General features: G+C 49.3%; 1 protein-coding gene across 1 annotated transcript in view; it reads right to left on the reverse strand.

Annotated features, from left to right (window-relative positions):
• The window catches only part of LOXHD1 (lipoxygenase homology PLAT domains 1), a 163,314-nt gene that overhangs the window by 37,780 nt on the left and 106,335 nt on the right, over window positions 1–19,199 (reverse strand). Inside the window, exons 23-29 of the mRNA XM_072732287.1 lie at window positions 19,066–19,170; window positions 16,017–16,145; window positions 14,742–14,906; window positions 10,806–10,987; window positions 6,427–6,543; window positions 5,283–5,445; window positions 1,536–1,690 (exon numbers count right to left, since the gene is read on the reverse strand). Coding sequence (XP_072588388.1) covers window positions 1,536–1,690; window positions 5,283–5,445; window positions 6,427–6,543; window positions 10,806–10,987; window positions 14,742–14,906; window positions 16,017–16,145; window positions 19,066–19,170 — 1,016 coding nt within the window. The remainder of the gene's footprint in view (window positions 1–1,535; window positions 1,691–5,282; window positions 5,446–6,426; window positions 6,544–10,805; window positions 10,988–14,741; window positions 14,907–16,016; window positions 16,146–19,065; window positions 19,171–19,199) is intronic.

Raw genomic sequence — 19,199 nt, forward strand, 5'->3', positions numbered from 1 at the left:
CAGCGAGGGGAGGAGAAGGTGGACTCCCCCCCATCCTCAACCACATTCAGTGCTTCCAAAGAGCCAGGCACGTTAGGTGTTTTAATTTAGTGAACTTATTTTACGGTGGAAGAAAGTGAGGCACAGAGATGCTGAGTAAGTTGCCCAAGATCACACAGGATGTGAAGTCAGGCAGTCTGCCCCAGCCACAGGTCTGCCCACCCAACAGCACGGCCATGTCCCACCCCAGCGTATGTGAGTGACCTTGACAATCCTGCCCCCAGCCTATAGTCCAGGACACCACCTGTGTCGCTTGGCCACTTTGCCTTCCATTTTTTCCCAAAACGGACAGACCTCCTATTAGCTACCTTATACGTGCAGCAAACAATTATATCTCACCTGTGTGGGTGAGACTATTTCCCCCCGACACAAAGTGTTCTTATATGTCTTGTCCTATCTTTCAGCCCAGGGGTTCATGTAGCTATCACACCACGAGTCCCACTTCAGAAGCAGTAGACCAAAGCTCAGGGTATCCAGTAGTTCCTACCTGGATGACTGAACACATGAACGGGAGCCCCAGGTCCTGACTCCCCCGGGACTTCGAGGCCAGGCTGGGACTCCTTCCAGAAGGTCTGGCCTAGGGGGTCACCAGCCAGCTGCAAATCTGCTCATATGACACTACTATCCTTGCTGTGGAGCCAATTTCCTTTTCAGTGCCGAGGAGCATGTCCGGCTGAGGGGTTCGGGCTTAAGGATACCCCTGTTAAACCCTTGCTCATCGATGCAGGAAGCCCCCACATGTGTACAGCCACGGGCAGTCGGGCTGCCTCGCTCTGATGGCCCTGCAGCTACAGCCTGGCCTGGGGGGAAGGAAGATTCCGGAGAATGGAGGGAAGGGACTGAGGCAGAGAGGGCCCTGGAGACAGCCGAGCTGCAGTGGGGTTGGGGCGGGGGGTGAACCAGGCTGAGGGACAGATCGCTTCCTTTCCCTGAAACCACAGGATGTCAGCGCCCTTTGCTTAACAGAGGCCTTTCTTGCCCCCACCCTCCCACCCCCTGCCCCAAGATAGTCCAGGGCAGGGTGGACTCTAGTTGGGGCTGAGGGGTCCTCATCTGCTCCTCTAATCCCTCCGCGGCTCCCTCGGGCCTCCTTGCTGCCTGGAGCTCTGACAGCACAGCTTAGCCCGTTCACAGACGTGGAGCCCCAATTGGGGAGGGTAATGGTAGAAGCAGGCCTCGGGGCCCGCCACATGATGATCAGCCCCGCATTGGGGACCGCCCACAGTGAGCCGGATGTTCTGATGATGATCCCCCTGCTGGCTTGCTCAAACCCTGCCCTCTGCTCTCCATCCACCCCAGATCGGAACCCAGGGCCCATGCACAGGCTCAGAGAGGGGCTCAGCCACTCCAAGGGGGGTGGCACCCAGGGTAAACACCCACACGGGAGCAGGGCACCGCACGGGGTTCATGGGCAGCCTCTGGGACCGAGAAGAGCTGGCCCCAGGCAACCGACCCAGGAGCCGGAGGGAAGGGGGTAAATGCTGTGTGCCGCCTACCGTTCCTTTCTCGAACTTGTTGGTACGGTTCTCTGACTTGCCAAGGTATCGCTCCCCAGTGTCCCCCAGATCTCCGTAGATGGTGATGTAGACCTTGGCGTCTGTCCCTGCCCCAGGAACGTTCCCCGTGAAGATCTGCACCGAGTACAGCACGACTGGCCGGGCAGTCAGATAGACGCACAGACAGATGGACAAAGGGAAGAAAAGAATAACAGGGCTTTAGGACCGAGACAACTGGACTGGCAGGAGGAGGTAGTGTCTGCCTTTTATCTGTCCACTCGTGCACATTGTGCTACGAATCCGCAAGGACGCGCCCTGGGAAGTCTGCCCATCTGACCTGGACCCAGGTGGCTCCCAGACCCAGAGGCTGGAGGCTCCTCCCCGCAGCTCACCCACTATCCACCCATCCGGCTTCCCGCGCTCCCAGGAGGGAAGATGCCGGAGGATGGGCCGAAGTGTGTGCATGCACCACGCTCACTACATCTACCTGCCCCGACACGCGGGCAATAATACTCCTTCCTGTTTGAGGGTGACCAGTATTCACGCCAGTTCCTTCTAGATGGTCTTCAGAAAAAATCAAATATTTCTGAGATGATAGCTTCCCCATGGTGTCTACGTCCTTATTTTGATTAATTCTTTAACTCTGCTGACCAACACCTGCCCGGAGTGACAACTACGTGCTGCATCACCTCCCATGGCCTGTGGGAAGGGCTGGATAAATACTGGTGGGACAGCTATTAAAGATTATTAAGGAAAATAAAGATAAGCCAGTGTCTTGTCTTTGTTCTGCTGCTATGGGCTCGTGGAAGAAGGATAAAGTATCTCCCTTTTCAACCTCCATGCCAGGGGGAAAGGCTAAGAGTTCTTTGTCTCCTCTTCAGATTCTTCTGTCTTATGAGCTTTGGAGTTTCAGGCCAAGAAGAAGGGACTCAGCTGGCTGATTCCCAAGGGAAGGGATGGAAATTGTGGCTTTGAGGTGAGAGGTGGGAGTGGCCAGATTGGGAGGAAGATTGGTTTCCCCAGCCTGTGAGGAGGGCAGGGCTCTGGAGTCCCTTTGGCTGGCAGGGACCCCTCACCTGCACATGGAGGTGGGGAGATGGCTGTGGGGTTATCTGGGAACTTGAGGCAAGGAGGCCTCGTGGCTGAAGAGAGGGTCTCACAATGAAATCGAGGTGTTTCTGGCCACCCAGAGGAATGACGCTCGCATGTCTGTGGAGAACCAGCAGCTATGGTCAATGTGTGGCAGGAGGACACAGTTCTCCATGGTACCCGCCCTGGATGAAGCAGCTAGGCCCCTCCTGGGAGGTCATGATTCTCTCAAAATCCAAAAAGATGGATTCTCTCTCCCTATAGTGACTGAGATGGACTTTCTTACCAACTCTTGCAAGTGGGCCCAGGCCACATTTAATTACAACGAGAAAAGGAAGATGACATGAGTTACTCATACCCACAGTTGTGGAACACGTTCACACCCACAGCATGGTTCCTATTATTTTCCTCTTTTTCCCTTGGACTCCACAGCATTATTCTCTCCTGCTCTCCATCTGCCTCTCTGGTGGCTCCTTCTGGAGCAGCAGCTTTAGGGGTTCCTAATCTTCTTGCCATCCCTCAGATGCGTGCTTCTGCTCGCTTCCTTCAGCTCCCCTCCTGCACACCCTGGGCGTGGACTTCTGTGAGGCCCCTGAGTCCGTGTCTCCAACCCAGTGCCCTCCTGTGCTCTAGATCCATGGCCCTGTCACCTAGGGGGGCACATCTGCCTTGACGAGACATCACAAACTCACGTGCAAACCTGAACTCTGCTCCCCTCCCTCAAGCCCTTTCCAAACCTCCTCTCCACCCTCCCTCCCTGCCTGGCAGTCTGCTTCGAAGACCTCCGCAGTGTCCTGTGAGCATGGCTGTCAGGGGCCTGCCCCCCGCCCTGCACCCCTCCCAGGACTGCCACTCTGCCCTCCACTCCTGCCTTGCTCAGCACAGCATCTGTCAGCATTTCATGCGTCGCATTAGTAAGTAAAATCTTCTCTTTGGTGTTTAAGAGTCAACAGCACCCAGGTCTGTCTGGCTCATACTGACAGGAGGTGACATTAGGAATCTTGTCACAGTTTAGACACAACAATCAACTGTCCTCCCCTGCGTGTTCTCTCCCCAGTCACCTCCTGGCCGTGCATTCAGACCTGCTCTACACCTTTTCTATGAGCCCTTTCCCCAGAGTGGGGTGCCATTACCCTCCGGGGGCTGTGGCCCAGCGGCCCTCCTTCTCCCCCTCCCCCTTACCCCCACCACTCTTTCCAATCCTCGGGGGAGCGAAAACTGATTCAGCTTCTGGGTGCTGAGCAATGCAGTTATGCAGTCAAATCCGGCTATTTCTGGATCCTCCTCCCTCCTTGTCCCACCCAAGCCACACGGTTCTCAGTGGAAAGATGTTTCCCTAGAAACATCGCCAGGCACAGAGTGGGTTTGTGGCATGTTATTAATACAGAACAGCCCAAGTGTGCCGCTTGGGACAGCTTTCCGAGGCGTCCTCTGGGATCCAAGCAGAAAAGAGAATTTTCCCCCAGACTTAATAGCAAAGGGATTTGGGTTGGGAAAGGCACGTTACAGAGGCGACACTTGTTTTTATCTCTAAGCAAGTAGCAACTGAGATGAAAGGAAATGTTAGAGCCATAGCTGTCTACATCTTCCTGGTTCCATACAGGGCCTGGGATCCTGGATTTTACTCCCATTGTTTCCAAGAGGGAATGCAACACCACAAATGTGAGCTGGATCTCCAAGCCCTCTCAGGGCATCTCTGATCCGTTTACACTGCCCACCGGGAAGAGATCCTTAGTATTCTTTTGTGTATCATAGATGGTGGAAAGCCTGTTTCTCGCAAGTGAATTTGATTTCTGACACACTGAAAGCTCATTCAAGGCTGACCAAATAACCTGGGGGTTGACAGGACAATGGCATCGTGGGTCAAAAAAAAGAGGTGTGACTGTCCCTGTGGCCTGGGAGGAATGTGTGTGCATGCATGGGTGCCATTGTGCATGCACATATGCACACACACATACACACACAATGTAAAAAGAAAGGAGAAAAGAAGGCTGAGGACTGAGTCTGAGCAATACTACCTGGCACAAGAGGAAAACAGCACTCAGAGGGCCAGTCAGAGAAATGGGAAGAGAAGAGAACGGTCCACAAGTGAAGCGAGAAGCACACAGAGGCTGTGGTCGGGCTGAGGCAGACCCTGCAGAGAAGCCTGCATCAGTGAGGAATGGGCATAGGTACCTGCACTTTAGACAAAAGAAAGCCACGGCCCCGGATACTCAAGGCTGCACCAAACCTCTGTGTGCAGCTCTAGCTACACACAAGTCCAAGATGCTTCTCTATTCATATGTAGTAGAGACAGCTGGATCCCTCGAGAGCAGGGAGGACCCAAGCCTGCAGAGGAGTAGCTGGAGAAGCCAAGAAGAGGGAGGCCATGGGGACCAGGAGAATCCAGGCACGGGTGAACAGGCATCTGGATGACTTGTCCCAGTGTCAGGCCAGGGAAGGATATCCAGGGATGCCTGCTGTTTACATCTTTCCTGCCATTTATCAGCTGTGTGAACGAGAGCACATTAGACCACTTCTGTGGGCCTCAGGCAGCCTCTCTACCAACTGGAGTTAGTCACACACCCAGCCTCCTGGCTGCAAACACTCAGCCTGGCACAGGGCAGGTGCCCTACAAGGGACGGCTGCTGCTGACAGTGACGAGGGCACCACACTTACTGTCCAGAGGCTCCTCCACTTCCTTGTAGACTTGCCTTAGGGACCCATCTCTCATGTATTTTTCAGTGAAGATGTCATAAGGGACCAATTCTCGAATGGTCTTCTTGTCATCCTCTGACTTGGCGAGCCATCGATCACAAGGGAAAGTCAAGGTCTCTGTGCCCTGGGATGAGGAAACAAGAGGAAAATTAGTCGTGTGTGTGGAGGCTTCTGATGTCAGTTGTTCCTCAGCATGTCAACACTCATGGGGACCAAGGATGAGGGTCATGGAGAACCCCCAGATTACACACACGCCACAGGGGAGGCTGGGCTCAGCCCAGATTCCAGCAGGTTCAGTCTTAAAGACTTCAACAACTGCATCAGCAGTTGGCTCGTGAAGGTGGGGTTCCCAGGGTCACTTAAAAATAGATATTGGAGTCCCATCCCACACACTTGGGTTCCACAAATAAGGGAAGGCTCAGGATTGTTAAATTGCTCTCAAGTCCCTCAACCACAGCCACCACTGAAACCAGCCTTCCATGCTTAGAATTCTGTGGCTCCAGAACGCTTGCCAAGCTGTGCTGGTGGATTTCTTTCTATGAGTTGACCTTGGGGAGCAGGAAGGGCATGCTTGGTCACTCACTAGTAGTGTGGCCCTGGGGGTGGGGAGCAGAGGATCTGGGCTGCCCAGATCCTCCTCCTTGATCCCTGAATGAGCTTCTGAAAGGTTATGCCTTGGACCTGAGCTGGTTCGTGCACTCTGAGCAAACGGGGTGAACTGTCCTCAGATTTTACCTCAACTTAATAAAGCTGCAGGTTCTTTTTTTTATTTCAATTAATTAATTAATTAATTAATTAATTTAGAGAGAGGGAGGAAGAAAGAGAGAGAGAGAGTGCTCAAGCAAGTAGGGGGAGGGGCAGAAGGAGAGAATCTCAAGCAGATTCCCTGCTGAGCTCAGAGCCTGAACTCAGGGCTTGATCCCATGACCCTGAGATCATGACCCTGAGATCATGACCTGAGCCGAAATTAAGAGCTGGATGCTTAGCCGACTGAGCCACCCAGGCATCCCATAAAGCTGCAGGTTCTTATCAGGAATATGCCTTGATTCTCTTCTGGAAAGGGGGTAAAAAATACTCCAGCAGGACAGACCAGTCAGAAACTCACATCTTTATCTGGGAGGAGCCTGCGGATGTCCACGTGGGAGCAGTGCCACCCAGGATTTATGCCCGTATTGTCATGGCCAATCCGAATTTTCTCAATGATTTCCCCCACGTCCTCTAACTGTGGGAAGGAGAAAATGCACCAGATGGTAGCTGAAAGGTCCGGGAAAGTACAACCTCAGTTATATTCTGCCTCCCCAGGGTGGGTGTCCCTTTGAATGATGTCTCCACTGTCCGGCTGAGCCAGCCTCTACTCTCCTCTTCACATGCCATGCTAAGGCTTCCCTTCCTCTCTCCCCACTTAAAATCAGCCTAGACTCCAGAACTCAGTGCGATCAACCTCTAGGAGGCTGTCTTCCCATATCCTTCCCTTCCATGGTGGAGTTCACCTCTCTGTTTTCCATTACTCACCCTTGTGGCAGCTTGTTCTTGGCTTGAGAACTGACCTGAGTATCAGAAGATGAGTTCTGGTTCCACCTATGCCCTGTCTTGCCACCCTGACCTTTTTTTAATCTTGGCCCCTAGGAGACCCTCTATCTCCAGCTACCCCTCTTCTATATCCCTCAAATTCCAGTCCCTCAAACTTGACATTCTCTTGTCATGGGGCCTTTGCACTGGCTCCCACAGCCCCTTCATTTTTTTTCTTCTTTACCTAAACCTCAACCTCATCACTCAGGTTTCAGATCGAGGATCACTTCCTCAGGGAAGCCCCCTTGACCACTTCAAGAAAGTCAAATCTTTTTATGACAGGCACTTACAACATCCCATGGCACCCCCCCACCCCCAGCCCAGTACTTCTCATAGTGGGAAATTTGCATTCATCAGTGTAATGCCCTGTCCTCTACCACTGAAAGCTACAAGGGCAGGCACCACACCTGTTTGTGCTCACCACTATCCCCAAAGCCTACAACAGAGCCTGAGACTCTGGTGCTCAGTAAATATTGGCTGAAAGGATGAAAGAATGAGCATTTCCTCATCTGCAAAACAGCCAGGTTCTCTCAGACACAACGTTGAACTTTAATCATGATCATGTGGATGCAAGGCCTGTTGAATGGGACAGCTGATGTGTGTGTGCCGCAGTGAGTCCCTGAAATTCAGGAGCTATCAGCTCTTCTCTCTTCCACCTGGAGCCGATGGCATGGAGTGCAGGGGAGGGACTCTATCAGGAATGACTGATCCCTCCAATCCCTCCACATCCTTTATCAAAGCAATGAGATGGCCAGTCATAAGGTGAGGGGGATGTGCCAATTTGAGTGTCCTGGCAGCGTCTCTACAGAGCCGGCCACCTGGCCAGCACGGGCAAGTTCTCAGTGCAAGGAGATGGCAGTCAGGTCTGGGGTGGGTGAGGGTTTGTGATGAGTGAATGGCATCTGAGTGATAAATCATTCATCAAATGCAAAGTGTCTATAACCACAGACGGAAGTGAACTCTAAAATGAATCGCAACAGCTTCCGACCACTGGTTTCCTTCTTCCCCACACGGCTACCACAGTGGACAGCCCAGGGCAGGCCCATCAGCACTGCTTGGAGAACTTCCCCCTACTGTCATCCCCACCCTCATCCTTCCCAGTTGTAGCCACAGCTCTGCCACCTACAACCCCTGCAATCTGAGGCAAGGCACTTGCTCTTCCAGTGCCTTCCTCAACCATCTATAAAATGGGGGAGAACAATGTCTTCCTCAATTGAAGGCAGAGGCATGAGCAGAGTAGCCCTCAGAGGTCACTTCTAGGTCTAAGATGCCAGCCATGGTTCTTTATGTCAACCATTCTCTCCTTCTGGGTAACCCGCAGGGCACCACATTGTTGCAAGTTATGAGAATTAAAAAGGATGCTATAGCTACCGTGCCTTCTGCTGCTTGCCTCACTGTCCCCCCATCCTGCTCTCTACTGGCCAGCTCACCCTCACTGCACCCTAGGAGTGGTGTAGTGGTGTCCCCTGTGAGCCCCCAAGGGGCAGTCTGATCATGAAACACAGATGGGCGACTTCAGGCTGATGTTAGTGCTCTGGACATTTTTAATGAGGCCTCATTCCCTCATGATGGGAGAGGCACAGAAGCTATGGAGAAAACTTTTGGCCCACAGAAGGTCCACCCGAGGACACTGAGCTGCCAGCTGCTTTGAGCAGTGAAGATTCACCTGCCTCTCCCTCTGCCCAAGTGCCTCTTCTCCTTCTTCCCCATCCCACCTCTGAGGTTCGAGATGTGTGGACCTGCTGTTCAAGGGTCCTTCTGGAGCCTCAGCCATCTAGCCACTCAGTTATGCATGCCATGTCAGGGTGACCATCTCTGTTGTGACCCTCAGTGAGCAAGGAGGTCACTAGGGGACTGCTAGCCATGATGGCGGGCCTTCATGAGAGCCCCAGAATCAGAGGAAACCCTAATATTCTCCCAAGAGGTGGAAGAGAAGGTTCTGGAATTGAACTGCTTGAGCCCAAATCTTGGCTCTGCCCTTTGTTAATTATGATGTCCTGAGCAAGTTTCTTCACCTGCCATTGCAGCTGTAAGAAGGGATAATCATACCACCAACTCTTGTGATGGTGATGAAGACTCCATGAATTGATCTACTTCAAGTGCTCAGAACAGGGCTAACACAAGGCAGGTGCGGAACAAATATTAGTTATTATTACCATTCTCCCAGCCACTCCCTGTGTCTTAGGGCAAAGCCACGGAGTGGGGAGTGGCTTGCTCATGAGCTCGTGTCTGAGCCAGAGCTTATGTGCCTAGAACTCGAGCTTATGTGCCTGCCATCCAGCGCACTCTGTCTCACCTGGAGATCAGTCAGAAAAGAGACAGGGAGAGGCAGGGACGCGAAGTTTTTTTCATTTGTTTCGAGACTCTCACATTCCTCCAATAGCCAGATAGATTTGAAAAGGAAAAAAGAAAAAACTTAGCAACAAATTACTGGCAAATTATAGCTGCTGATTAGTGGGCACCTCATTGATAAAACTCCATGGAAGTCACGCTGAGGTGTAATCATAGCCCCACCACCACCACTAACAGCGTCAGGCTGGGATGACTCATGTACCAGGCCATCTCGAGTGGGTGAGCTGTTGCTTTGTGTGGATAAATGAATCACCCTTGAATTTTCCCCAGTAAAGACTCCACCAAGGTGGCAACCTTCCCACAAGTGCTGACTGCTCCCAGAGAAGGTGGGGAGGGAGCAGGGAGTCCCCCAACAGACACACTGGCCGGGGCTCTGGACTTTGTTTCCCATCAGAATATAAGGGACATTTCTCCAAAGGTCCCCGCTATCTGATGCGTCCAGACTCCTGAGACATCTAGCTCTTTTCCTTCAGAGCTGTCCCCTCTAAGTCTTGCTTCAGCCAGTCCCCTACCCATTCTGTCACCCTCCTGCTGTCCCTCTGGCCAAACTTTAAACCACACGCTTCAAACCAAAAACCAAAACCTCTGGCCCTTGGCCACAATGTTCCCCTTGCTAGGAATGCCTTCCCCTGCTTATAGTCGCATTCAGTCCAGTTCAAAGCCACCACATCCAAGGAGCCTTCTTTCTCTGAACACCCATCACATGTTCAGTCAATCCCTAACTTGCCCTCAATGCCATGGGCTCATGTTTTGCAGGGGCTAAGAGCACGTATTCTGAGCCAGTTCTCCTGGGTCTGAATCTTGCTTCCACTACAGTCTAGCTGTGTGAATTTATGCAAGCTACTCAGCACTCCGTCCTCACTTTCCCCATCTTTAAACAGGAATAACTACAAACCAGAGTTGCTATGGGGGGTTGAATGAGTTAATGGATAGAGCCCTATGACTGAGCCTTCATACCCACAGGATCAGTTATTCTAAGGATGACCAGACTCTCTCTGTTAGCCTTATGTGGAAGTCTGGGGTCCTCCACCTGGACTGCAAGCCCCTTGCAGGCAGAGTCTGGGTGCCCCCCTTCTCTTGTCTCTCCCACCCAACCTAGCACATGGTGGAGTACACAAGGGAGACAGTGAGATGTCAAGGTGCTATGACCTACACCTATAGTAAGCATGGAACAAGCAAACCCCTAGGCTAGCAGGGGAGCTGGGGAGAACATATGGGATGTCTGAAGCCAGGCCCTCCCCATGGATATGTGTATGTTGTTGCTAGCACTGGAGATGGTCCCAGTGGAACTGGAATTATGCTTCTAGTCTCCCCAAACCCTGTCCATTCATTGTCACCTTAATTCCTGATACTAGTCCTGGTGGGGCAGGTGAGGTGTCCCATCCTCCTGGCTACTCAGATGTACCGAGTGAGGCCCAGTGAGGCTGGATGAACTGCCTGGCTTCTTTACTAACAGCAGCCATCAGGGTGCCTCTGGACACAGGCCTCTTCTTCCCCGATCTTCTGATGCCCCCCTCTACCTCCCAGTCCCAGCTCCCCCCACAGTCTGCTGAGCCCAGGTACCTCCATAATGAAGCGGGAGGCTGACTTCCTTTCAAAGAACAGCTTTTGCTCCCTCTTATTGGTGCAAAGGTACTTCTGCTGGGTGCACACCGCGTCACAGCCATAGATGACGATGAAGATGTTGGCATCTGTCCCAGCAGCAAAGACGTCGCTGGTGTACAGGATGATCTCGTAAGGGACAACTGAGGGTGGTGGACAGGGGGTGAAGTCAGAGGGGAGGTGAGAACAGAAAACAAATGTGGGCAAGATCAAGCTTTTCACTGGCACCACTGCCCTGGGGCCCCATCACCAGGAGCTGCTGTCCAGGGATCTGGACCCTCACATGGTTTCTTAGCAACTGCAGGCAGGGGGAGGGGACAGGCAGTGTCCTGTCATGCCTACTGCCCACAGACAGCCCCTGTCACCAAGGACCAGGGTCTCCATGCCTCTCACATCACAGAGCTAGTACAGCAGTTTGGCTGAAAGCACGGGCTCTACCCTGACATTCTGTGTGACCTGGGCAAGTCACTTAGGAGCCTCGGTTTCCTCTTCTGTAATGTGTCCTCACCATGATCTTTAGCTGTAGACACTATAAACAGGAGGGTTATAGTTCAGAGAGCAATGGACCAATTGGGTCAGCGTTCTACAGGGTGAGAATCCTTCCTCTTCCTGCCGTCACGTGCTCCACACTAGCCTGCCCTCCCAAACCCTCCATAATGTACTTGGCCCTTGCTGGGTCGGATGCTGGGGAAGAGGGGTGACCTTGTGGACTCCTTAAAAGGGAGGCTGACTCATCAGTACTGTTGGCAAGCAGCTTCCTTGTGGGCAGCCGCCAGCATGGGTAGAGACCAGCATTGCCCACTGTGTGGGCTGAGGATCCTTCACCTCAGCAACTCTTTGGGTGCTTATTAAACACACAGATTCCCAATCTCTCCCTAGATTCTCTACAGGATGATTTCTAGTCATCTAAATATTTAACTCAGACTTCACACTGGAGCTTGAGACCAGCAGTTTAAAAGAACGTGTCACTAACTACAGATTGAGATCCATTAGCAGGTTGTAAAATAAGTTTAGTGGGTAGGCACCACTATTTAAAAAAATATATATTTTCTATTCAATATATTCAATTGAAAAGAATTGAATAAAAAATATCATCTATGTGGACATCACACATAATGAGGGTAAAAATTTTTTGTGACACTTATTTGTTGCATACATATATATAAATGTATATATACTCAAAGTCGAAATAATAAAAAAAAATATGTTAAAAACCCAGAGAAACAGTTTAAGCAGAAAGCTACCCTATTCTGTGGTCTCAACCTTGAAAGAAATCACATTAAAAGTCACCTTCTCACAGGTGGCCCCAACCTTCTCCAAATTTGCTGCAAAGCAAATGAGTTGTCTTTTCATTTATGATGATGGCTACTCTGCTGTAGAATTGTAGTTGTGAGGCCTATAATAACGGTAATTGCCGTTCATGGAGTACTCGCCTCAGGCCAGACTCTACTAAGCATCCTACCTTCCTCATCTGTAACCTTCACAATGACCTGTGGAGGAGATATCATTATACTTTTCTTTAGAGATGAAAAAGCAAGGCTCAGAGGTAAAATAACTTGCCTCAAGTCATACGGCTGGTCAGAGGTAGAACTGCAACTTGAGCCCTGGCTTGTCTGACCCCTAAATCCAGTGTAGTCAACCTCTAGGGGTGCAGTTATCATGAACTGGACGTGAGTACTGCTTCTACCTACAAGTCACAGGACCTAATTGCCCAGGGAGGTGATCACCATTCCCACAGTGGCCTGGACAGGGCCCTGACCAAGGTTAAGAGGAAACGCAGGCCACTGCAATAATGGATGCAACTTCTTTTAAGCCCTCTTGGGTGTCTCCATGGTCTAAGGCCCAGGAGGCCTTGAGCAGAGAAGATTGCAATGGACTTGAGCTTTCCTGAGACTAGCTGGCAGTGGGAGAAGCCCTAAAAATACCTGTGTGGGAATAGTCTACTTTCAGCCCTCGTTGGTCTAGGTATGGCCTCAGAGTGTTTCCTGGTCTATTTCTGTCTCTGCCATTGAGAAGCTGTGTGTCCTTGGACAAATGGATGTACTTCTCTGGGCCTTTTTCTTTGTAAAATGAGAGGGCTTAACAGAATCCATGGTTTTCAGATGGTTTAACCGAAATTAATTTTCAGTGGAATATTTCTGAGCAGTTCTTTGAAATACCTTTAGGACGAATGTTCAGAAAAAAATTTGACTTTTTAAAGCTGAGGAGCTGCTCTGGATGGTATGAACTGGGAAGCTGTTCTCTCTCATCCCTTCTCCTTTTCCACCAGCAACACTGAGACACCCTCTTTGATACCAGCAATCCTCAGAACACAGGCTAAGGGTTAAGGTGCCTCTCAGCCCTGACATGGCATGAATCTGACCTGCAGGGCTCCACACTGTGTGAAGCCTATACATTCACATCATCACAGTGGTCCTCTCCCTAATGGACCTCTACTTGTGTAGGCAGCACATTTCAGATGGTCTGGAAGCAGAGCCATCTTGTTCTGTTCTTCTGGATTCACATATATTGGGAAGCCTTGCCGAACTACTGAATCTAGGTCTAAGCCTGCTAGGCCCCTGAGAATGACGCCCAGCCACTTCTACTGGGACTGCAGCTCCACAGTACCTGGAGCTCCCTGGCTGTGGGCCCTCAAGATCTCTCCCAAATAAGAAAATAGGTTCTGAGCAGCAGATACTCCCTTCTATGCACCTGCCTGGTGAGACCTGTGCTCTGAAGCTGCCTCCATAGCTCTCCCAGGTGGAAAGGAAGCCTCTTCTGTATTTTTTTTCTTTGTAAATGTGAGTCTAAGACAAGAGCAAATGGGCTTGTTGTAGTATCAGCCTAGAACTGAATATACCCAAGATCAGGCCATACAAATTCAGAACAAGGCCTGTCCTAGGGCATGAAGGGAGAAACAGCTACTTTTGTTTCGAAGAGTCTCACGCAGTCCTGCTGCCAGTCCTGTGTACATCTGCCGGGTAAATATGTGTCCTAGACTGAAGGCGGCTACTTGGGGCAGTGGCTGGATCCAGGGTTTGTTTTGTATATGCAGAGATTTTGCTAGAGGGAAATGTCACTTTATTTCAGGCTTTGGACCAGAAAATATCTTGATGGATTGAGTCTTTTCCAGTTTAATTGCTTCAGGCAAAAAAAAAAAATTCATTACTGATTCATACTCTATAATTATGAGATGTTTGGGGGGAAATCTTTTGGTATAACTAATTATTTGTTTAGAAAAAATTGTATTCTGTGGGTTTGGTTCTAATATGAGCATATTCAGACAGATGTTTATAGTTTGGTTGATTTCAGTTTGATTCCCAGCACCTAGTATGTACCTACATATTCATAAACATTGAATATATACTTTCTGATGACACTGGAGAGGAAATGTTGGAACTTTACCAAATTGTTCCCCTGCCTCCATTTCTTTAACTGGGTGAAAGAAATCACATTTATCATCTTCTCAAGTTCTTCCCCCCCCCCCCCCCCCCCCCCGCCGGCCGCCATCAGAATAAAGTCTGGCAAGAGTGATTTCTTTGTCCTGTTACCAACCAGGCTGAAGACTGGCAATGGGGCTGATGATGACTTCTCAGTTAGACTTTTATCTTTCTTCCCTTTTGGGTCTTACAGAGAAATCAAGCACCAGAGAGGCTTGCTGCATGTTGTTACCAGCTGCTTTGGGGTGGAAGTTGGTCTAAGCTCCTATTTCCTTACCGTGGACCCAGGACACTGCCCATAGCTCACAGAGGGCCCAGGGAGGGGGAGGAGCGAGAGACCCAAATCTCCAAGATGAGCCTGGCCCAGGGAAGGGCTGGAGGAGGGACCAGGACCAAGTTGAGATAGTGGGTGACCAAGTTGAGATAGTGGGTGACGGGGTTTGGGAGGAGGGCCAGCCTTGCCGTGTATGCTTCCTACATGGTGTGTACAGCCTTGTCTGAAGCTCCGCGTGGAAGAGGTCCCTGACGATGGCTCCGTCGTCTTCATTCTTTGCCAGCCAGCGGCCACAGGGGAACGTCATGCACTTCCCAAGGGATGGGGCGTCCACCTCTACCCAGTCTACAAACCAGCCTGGAGCTTTTCCTGGAGAGAAGGAGACACAGAACCCACCAAGGAGCTCCCCACAGATGGCTTGCTGTGGGCAACTTCAGGGACTCCACACATTCTTTCCCACCCTGTGGTTGACGTCTATAGCTACACCATGCGCATGCCTTTCCTGTCACTGAGAGGCTTTGCTAAAATGCCTCTTGTTCAGATGTACACCCAGCTGAAGCTAGATCACACTCCAGGCTGCTGTCAGTGAAATTAGCAAGAGCAAAGGAGCCTGGGGAGGAGGTGACAGGAGGTGACAGCTAGCATACTGTCCAGGGTGGAAGACTCTCTAAATAGGGAACTCAGAGATGCCAAAGAGAGCCTGTGTTAACAAGGATTTCATAATTTCACCCAGGAACGAGGAAGACACTCTGAACTCCCTGGCCTCAGTGTGTGGTACAAGAAGGGAAGGGAAGTTTGTGAAGGATTGATGGCCTTCCCCGGAAAGATGAGGGATCAGGTTTAATGAAGGAAATGGGAGCTAAGCAGAGAATTCTGTTTCTGCATCCCAGAGGCCAGCGACAGGGCCTCCTTCCTTAGGTTTAAAATACTTAGTTAAAAGACCAAAAACAAAACAAAACAAAAAAAACAAGTCCTACTTTACTAAGAGAGAACAAACTTTGGCAGTAGTGTCATTGGGTTCTGGAAAGAATTGACTAGATCAGTCGTTCTCAAAATGGAGTCCAGCAGTCCTAGCATCATGTGTGAGAAATATAAATGCTCAGCCCCACCCTAAACCTATGGAATCAATGCCTGTGTGGGTGGGGCCCAGAAACCTATGTTTAACAACTCCCCAAGATGATTCTGTTGCTCACTAGAGTTGGAGAACCACTGAGCTAGATAAAAGATTCTCAAATGTGGCTACACAATGAAATAACTGAGGATAGGGGTTTGGGGAAATCACTGGTGTCCAGGCCCCAGCCCAGGCCAATTAGACTAGGATCTCTGCATGCAGCCAGGGCTCCACTGGGCTGAAGGGACTGGCTTCATGGAAGGCAGATGACATCCAAGTTTCTTGCACATTCTTTCCCAGAAACCCACAGGGACCTGTCTATGGTCCTTATATTCTTAGCAGAAAACAGAAGGAGTGGGAAGCCAGACCTGTGTTGTCATGACCAATCCTGACTTTCCACAGATCTCCCAGGTCCAGCGTCTCCACTGTGAAGATTTCAATGCTGTCCCTTTCAAACTTGTCACTGTTGGTCTTGGAGGATTTCAGGAGGGTCATTCCTGCCAACCAAATGACCCTCATGTGACTGGCTGGTCCTGAGACCTTCAAATCTATTCTGACTGTCCCCTTAGTCCCTCCTTGTAATGACCAAATTTTTCTAACTTTCACAAAATTTAGGTCATGCAAGTTCTATCCACCAGGCACTTTTATACATTTGGAAATTTGGGGGGGGGGGGGTGTCATTTTATTGAGATTTGTAATTAGTCTTCAAGGTATGTATTTTTATTTATAATTTGTATCTAAAGGACAGGAAACACATCAAGAGGTCTTATTCAAGACCATCCAGGAGAAAGTGGTAGGGCCCTAAGTTAGTGTCAGCTCTGCTTCCATCCTCCTCATGTTTCTCCACATGGGGAGAAAGCCAGCGACAAAATCACTCTCCCCTTGCTCCCTGGAATTCCAGGGGGACCCTTGAACAGGATAAAGTTGGCAGAAGTCACGGAGAACAGACCAGTCACTGTTTGGACCGGGAGGTCCTTCATTATGGTCTCAAAAGGTAAAGAGAGTGATGCCTCCAGGAAGGACACAGAAAATGCTGAAAAGTTTCAGAAAGGCCTAGAGAAAGAATGACTATAGGATCAGGCACCATTGCCTAAGGAGAGGATGCTAAAGGGAAGATGATTCATATGGCTTCCAAATACTTCTAGAGTGGTAGACATAGCAATGAGGACAGGAAAGATGACAGAGGGCTCTCTGCCCCCTGGAGTATAGTAGGACTGACTTAGTAAGATTTATTTTTTTTAAATTGTTATTTATTTATGATAGGCACACAGTGAGAGAGAGAGAGAGGCAGAGACACAGGAAGAGGTAGAAACAGGCTCCATGCACCGGGAGCCTGACGTGAGATTCGATCCCGGGTCTCCAGGATCCCGCCCTGGGCCAAAGGCAGGCGCTAAACCACTGTGCCACCCAGGGACCCCCTTAATAAGATTTAGAAGGAATCTCTAAAGGAACCAAAGTTCACAATCCAGGTAGACAAGTCACCTCACATGGAGTTTTTTTTTTTTTTTAAGATTTATTTGGGGGGGGTGGTGGTACGTGAATGAGTAAGGGGAGGAGCAGAGGGTGAGAGAAAGAGAATCCTCATAGTCCCTGCTGAGCTTGGAGGCCAACATGGGACTTGAACCTAGGATCCTCAGATCATGACCTGAGCCAAAATCAATAGTTGGATGCTAACTAACTGAAGGACCCAGGTATCTCTCACATGGAGATTTTTAAGAAAAAAGGAACTGCCTTTCTCCAATAGGGCTGGTTGTATGCAATCTGTCAAAAGTGTGAGACATGCATACACAACAGGAAAAGGTCAGCCTCTTCCATCAACTGTGCTGAGAAAACTGGAAATCTACATGTAAAAGAATGAATGTGGGCCCTTATCTTTCACCATACACAAAAATCAACTCAAAATGGATTGTAGATTTAAACCTAAGACCTGAAACTGTAAAACTCGTAGAAGAAAACGTGGGGGAAAACTCCGTGACATTGGTCTTGGCAATGGTTTCATGGATATGATATCAAAAGTATTAGGAAACAAAAACTAAAATAAAGAAGTGGGGTTGCATCAAACTGAAAAGTTTCTGCACAGCAAAGAAAATAATCAACAGAATGAAAAGGCAACCTATAGGATGGGTGAAAATATTTGCAAACCATATATCTGATGGGGGGGTTCCTTAAAAAATATCTTACAACTCCATAACAAAATACTAATAACCTAACTTTTAAAATGGGCTAAAGGGACGCCTGGGTGGCTCAGCAGTTGGGCATCTGCCTTTGGCTCAGGGTGTGATCCTGGAGTCCTAGGATCGAGTCCCACATTGGGCTCCCTCCATGGAGCCCGCTTCTCTCTCTGCCTATGTCTCTGCCTCTCTCTCTCTCTCTCTCTTTCTCTCTCTTTCTGTGTTTTTCATGAATCAATAAATAAGATCTTTTAAAAATGAAATTAAATAAAATAAAAATGGGCTAAAGACTTAAATAAACATTTCTCCAAAGACATGCAAATGGCCCACAGTATACAAACAAAATGTTCACTGTCACCAAGCATCAGGGAAATGCAAATCAAAACCACAATGAGATCTCACCTCACACCTGTTTGGATGGCTACCATCAAAAATCAAAAGGCAACAGCTGGTGAGGATGTGAAGAAACTGGAACCCTTGTACACAGTTGGTGGGAATGCAAAATGGTGTAGTTGCTATGGAAAACAGTATGAAAAACCCTAAAAAAATTAAAAATAGAACTACCATATGATCCAGCAATCCCACTTCTGGGTATATATCCAAAAGAATTGAAACCAAGATCTTGAAAAGATATTAGCATGACCATGTTCATTATAGCACTGTGGGGAAATTCTGAGTGTCTATTAATTGATGGGCAGATTTTTAAAAATGTGATATATGCATACAGTGGAACACTATTCAGCCCTAAAAAAGAAGGAAATTCTCTAACTTGTATCAATGTGGATGGTCCTCGAAGACATTTCACTGGGTGAAATAAGGCAGACACAGAAAAACAAATATAGCATGATTCCACTTATACATAGGATCCAAAATAGTCAAATTCATAAAATGGAATGGTGGTTACCAAGAACTAGGGAAAGGAGAAGGTGGGGAGTTATTAGTCAAGCAGCACATTTTCACTTTGGTAAGAGTAATGAGCTACAGAGATCTGCTGTACAATCTGTATCCAGTCAACAGGGATGCATTCATTATACATCTAAAATTTGTTAAGAAGATAGATCCCATGGTAAGTGTACTTCCCACAATAAAATAAAGTAAGAACAGTAAAGAGGAATTCTCAAGAAGAAATTTTTTAAAGAGAGAAAAAGAGAGGCATGACCAGGATTTCCTTGGAAAGTTCTGGTGAAACTCCTAGTCTCCTTGGGAAGGAATGTGGGTGAGCTTCAGCCCTGCGTTGCTTTCTTACCAGTGTTGTCTTGTGTGCCGAAGAGTGTGATGAAGACATTGGCATCTGTGCCTGCATTCTTCTTGTCTCCAGTCTTTACGGTCACTGAGAATGTGGTAGATTTGTCTGCCGGGAGAGGAGTGTGGAGAAGTGAG

The sequence above is a fragment of the Vulpes vulpes genome, chromosome 13 (genome assembly GCF_048418805.1).
Source record: "Vulpes vulpes isolate BD-2025 chromosome 13, VulVul3, whole genome shotgun sequence".
In the NCBI taxonomy this organism is placed as follows: Eukaryota; Metazoa; Chordata; class Mammalia; order Carnivora; family Canidae; genus Vulpes; species Vulpes vulpes.